This window comes from Triticum urartu, chromosome 3A (assembly GCF_056163025.1).
Source record: "Triticum urartu cultivar PI428250 chromosome 3A, HENAU_Tu73, whole genome shotgun sequence".
In the NCBI taxonomy this organism is placed as follows: domain Eukaryota; kingdom Viridiplantae; phylum Streptophyta; class Magnoliopsida; order Poales; family Poaceae; genus Triticum; species Triticum urartu.
In genome coordinates this window covers 618,848,430-618,851,895 of record NC_141875.1, presented here as the reverse complement: position 1 = coordinate 618,851,895, position 3,466 = coordinate 618,848,430, and the positions used below count along the sequence as shown (strand labels likewise).

The 3,466-nt window shown below is 49.3% G+C and overlaps 1 protein-coding gene across 1 annotated transcript; it reads right to left on the bottom strand.

Annotated features, from left to right (window-relative positions):
• Positions 1-410: 410 nt before the first annotated feature.
• Positions 411-2,704, bottom strand: LOC125545476 (fructose-bisphosphate aldolase 1, cytoplasmic). The gene is made up of 2 exons (XM_048709424.2): positions 2,566-2,704; positions 411-1,739 (listed from the first exon to the last, which is right to left on the bottom strand). The coding sequence occupies exons 1-2, from the start codon at positions 2,591-2,593 to the stop codon at positions 691-693; spliced, it is 1,077 nt and encodes a 358-aa protein (XP_048565381.1). The 5' UTR covers positions 2,594-2,704; the 3' UTR covers positions 411-690.
• Positions 2,705-3,466: the final 762 nt, after the last annotated feature.

Here is a 3,466-nt window from a genome sequence, read left to right as displayed (position 1 = left end):
TAAAGTTGCACGTAGTAAAAAAGAAATCGGCATCTAGTATCATCACAGCAATGAAACAAAGCAAGCAACAGCAATCAAAGCACCTCATCAGCGGGTGCCGGGGCTGCAAGGAGGAGAAACAAGAAGCTAGGTCCGGTGCAGGTGGTGGTAACAAGCTACTTGTAGTACTTTTCTTGTCAGGTTGAGAAGGAAACCTGAGGCACCAAAATTTCTGCTATTTTGGAAGGCAATGCTGTGGCCACTTTGTGACAAGACCACAGGGCCAAACAGATCATGGTGAGACATTTCCTAGTACATCTTCAGAAATCCCTAAAAAAACGCAGCACCATCTCGTTTAAAAAACTCAAACGCGTTTCATGAATGAAACTTATCGATAGCCATTTGACAGCTTAGAACAAAGCAAGAAAAGGTGACGGAACACATGTGTACTCGCATGAGGTTTGAACATTGTATGAGCAGGAAAATTACAGGACCATGGAACAAAAACCTGCTCCAATATACGATACGCAGCACCCGATTTCCAGGGTACTTCAACTCCAAAAAGAAACTACTACGGTATTATGAAAACACCAGTTCCATATTATTAAAAACGATGTTCGATATCCGAGGATATATCAGGACTCAGAAAACCAAACAATGATACTGGTAAGCGGGACGCCCAAACGGGCCACAGCTCCGAAGGCAGATAGATCAGTACTTGTAGTCCTTGACGTGGAGGCTCTCAGAGGCGCCCTCGCCGAGGGTGGCGTCGCCCTTGTAGGTGCCAAGGGTGGCCTCGGAGTTGGCCTTGCACCTCACCAGGAACGCCGTCCTGGCCTTCTCCTCGTTCTCCGTCTTGCCGGACCAGGCCTTGAGGGTGCTCTGCTGGAGGGCACGCCCGAAGGAGAAGGACAGGTTCCAGGGCTTCTTGGTCTGGAGCTTGTTCATGGCGTTCAGGTTCAGGGTCGCCTCCTCCTCACTCTGTCCACCGGAGAGGAAGACAATGGCGGGGACGGCAGCAGGGACGGTCCTCTGGAGGGTGCGGACGGTGTACTCAGCAATCACCTCAGGGGCCACCTTCTTGGCGTCGGATCCAGGGGTGACCATGTTGGGCTTCAGGAGGGTGCCCTCGAGGAGGACATGCTGGTCGTTGAGGGCCTTGTAGCAGGCAGCAAGGACGATCTCAGTCACGTAAGCACAGCGGTCAATGTCATGAGGTCCATCAACAAGGATCTCAGGCTCAACAATGGGCACCAGCCCATTCTCCTGGCAGATGATGGCATAGCGAGCCAGACCCTGAGCGTTCTGGTCGATGGAGAGCTGCGATGGCTCGGTGGCGCCGATCTTAAGGACTGCACGCCACTTGGCGAAGCGGGCACCAGCCTCATAGTACTTGGCGCAGCGCTTGCCAAGGTCATCAAAGCCCTGGGTGGTGGTCTCACCGTTGGTTCCAGCAAGCTCGATGGTACCCTTGTCCACCTTGATTCCGGGGAGGACATTGCCCGCCTTGAGGATGTCGACGAAGGGCTTGCCACCCTTGGTGCTCTGGTACAGGGTCTCCTCGAAGAGGATCACACCGCTGAGGTACTGGAGGGCACCAGGGGTGCAGAAGAGGAGCTCACGGAGGGCACGGCGGTTGTCCTCAACGTTCTCAACATTGATGCTGGCGAAGCGCTTGCCGATGGTGCCGGTGGACTCATCAGCAGCGAGGATACCCTTGCCAGGGGTGCCAATGTAGGCAGCGTTCTTGATGAGCTCATCTGCAAGATAAATCAACCAACAGTATTACAATCAATTGACATAACTGTACAGATATTACAAATTGTGATCAATTGCCATAACTGTACATATATTATAAATTGTGATCAAATCTACAGAACTGCAGGTTGAGTGCAACCACTCACAACGTTTGGCAAGCATAACAGCAAATGCAGATCAAATTTACTAACATAATTCTGACAAAAATTGCACGTGCACAACAGGAAGGTGGTAAACATAAGGGCAGGGGATACCAATAATTAAGATCACAGGAGAGAAAAACATACAACTCTATGTAAGCACGGCATGTTCCTTGGCAAAAGATGATCCTATGACATACACAGATCTAGATTCACAGATGCAATCTACAATAGCTAAAGACGAACCCAACAGAAACATGTGTAGATGCGTATACAAACTTAACCACAGAGTAAAAAAGGAAGGAACGCCAGTATCATCATTCGCACAAAATAATCACTAGCATGCACCTAGCAGCAGCAGCAACTTGCACAATTATCAGCATGCAACCCATCATCGGACGACGCAACCGATGACCCCCTAAGCACCCGATCCAACTGCCAGCGCCTATGAACGATCCGAAAAAACGACCAACCGCTAGAACCAAACGGACACAAACACGGCGCGCACGGATCTAACCCGCGTGTGCGGATCTAACAAACCATGGCATGGAATCGCGAGCATCGGCAGATCTAAATCATGCAGAACAGCAAAACGGTTAACAGATCTATCTACACACGAAGCAGGCAGGCATGTCGACAGAACGACGGGCGAGGGGGCCGGGAGGAGGGGGAAGAGGACGGATCATACCCTTGTACTTGCCGCAGTAGGCCGACATGGTCGATGCTCGGGGGAGATTCGAGGGCTGCGACGGGAGATTGGGGGTTGGCAGGCAGGGGAAGGAGGGAGGGAGTGAGGGAGGGAGGCGGCTTTGGTGGACGGGGATGATTAGAGGGTGGGGGTTATAAAGGGGCCGCGGCTTGGACGAGGGGAAAGAAAGGGAAGGGGGGATCCGATCTGGGTGCGCCTCCGTAGGAACGTTGGGCTGTCCTCTCGCACCGCCCCTGGTTTCCTCTGTTATTTTTATCCAGGCCCTCGGCGGTGGCTTTATTTGGGAGGTGCGCGTTTTCTGAAAATAGAGGGGAACGTGAATTTCTTTATTTAGATTAGAAAAAAATTGGAAGCTTAATTAGGACTGGCCTGTGCACCAGCTGGTAAAACCGTGAATATGTGCTGACATGATACTCCCTAATCGTTTACATAGTTTCTTTGATACATTTTGTGTTTAATATATACTCGTATGTGCATATAGTGTATGAACCAAAAAGATCTTTTCAAATAGAAAAGGTTTGAATCAAAAGTATTCCACATAAAAAATGTACTGGTGGGTGTAAACAAAATAGCCATGCGTCCATTGATTTGATATATCATATACTCGGCTGGTCATTTTGCTATGAATGGTTGACACACTTGTTTATGCATCTCGTATGCGAGCAATCATGGACAAAGTGGAGGTTTAGTTATGACTTGTTACCCTGCAAAAAAATGACTGTACTTTTTTATGACTTTCAGCTAACATTTTAACAAAATGATCTTTTTTTTACAATGGGAATTCTATCGGGTGCGTGCACGATCGTGATCATGCATGATGTCAGCACAATATTTACTGCATCACACATGTGAGCGTTGCGGTATATTTCGCCGTGTCGTA

Coding starts and splice junctions, on each gene's coding strand:
- LOC125545476 (XM_048709424.2), bottom strand. CDS start 2,593: ATGTCGGCCTACTGCGGCAAGTACAAGG. Junction 1,740..2,565: donor CTACTGCGGCAAGTACAAGG/GTATGATCCGTC, acceptor TTTATCTTGCAG/ATGAGCTCATCAAGAACGCT.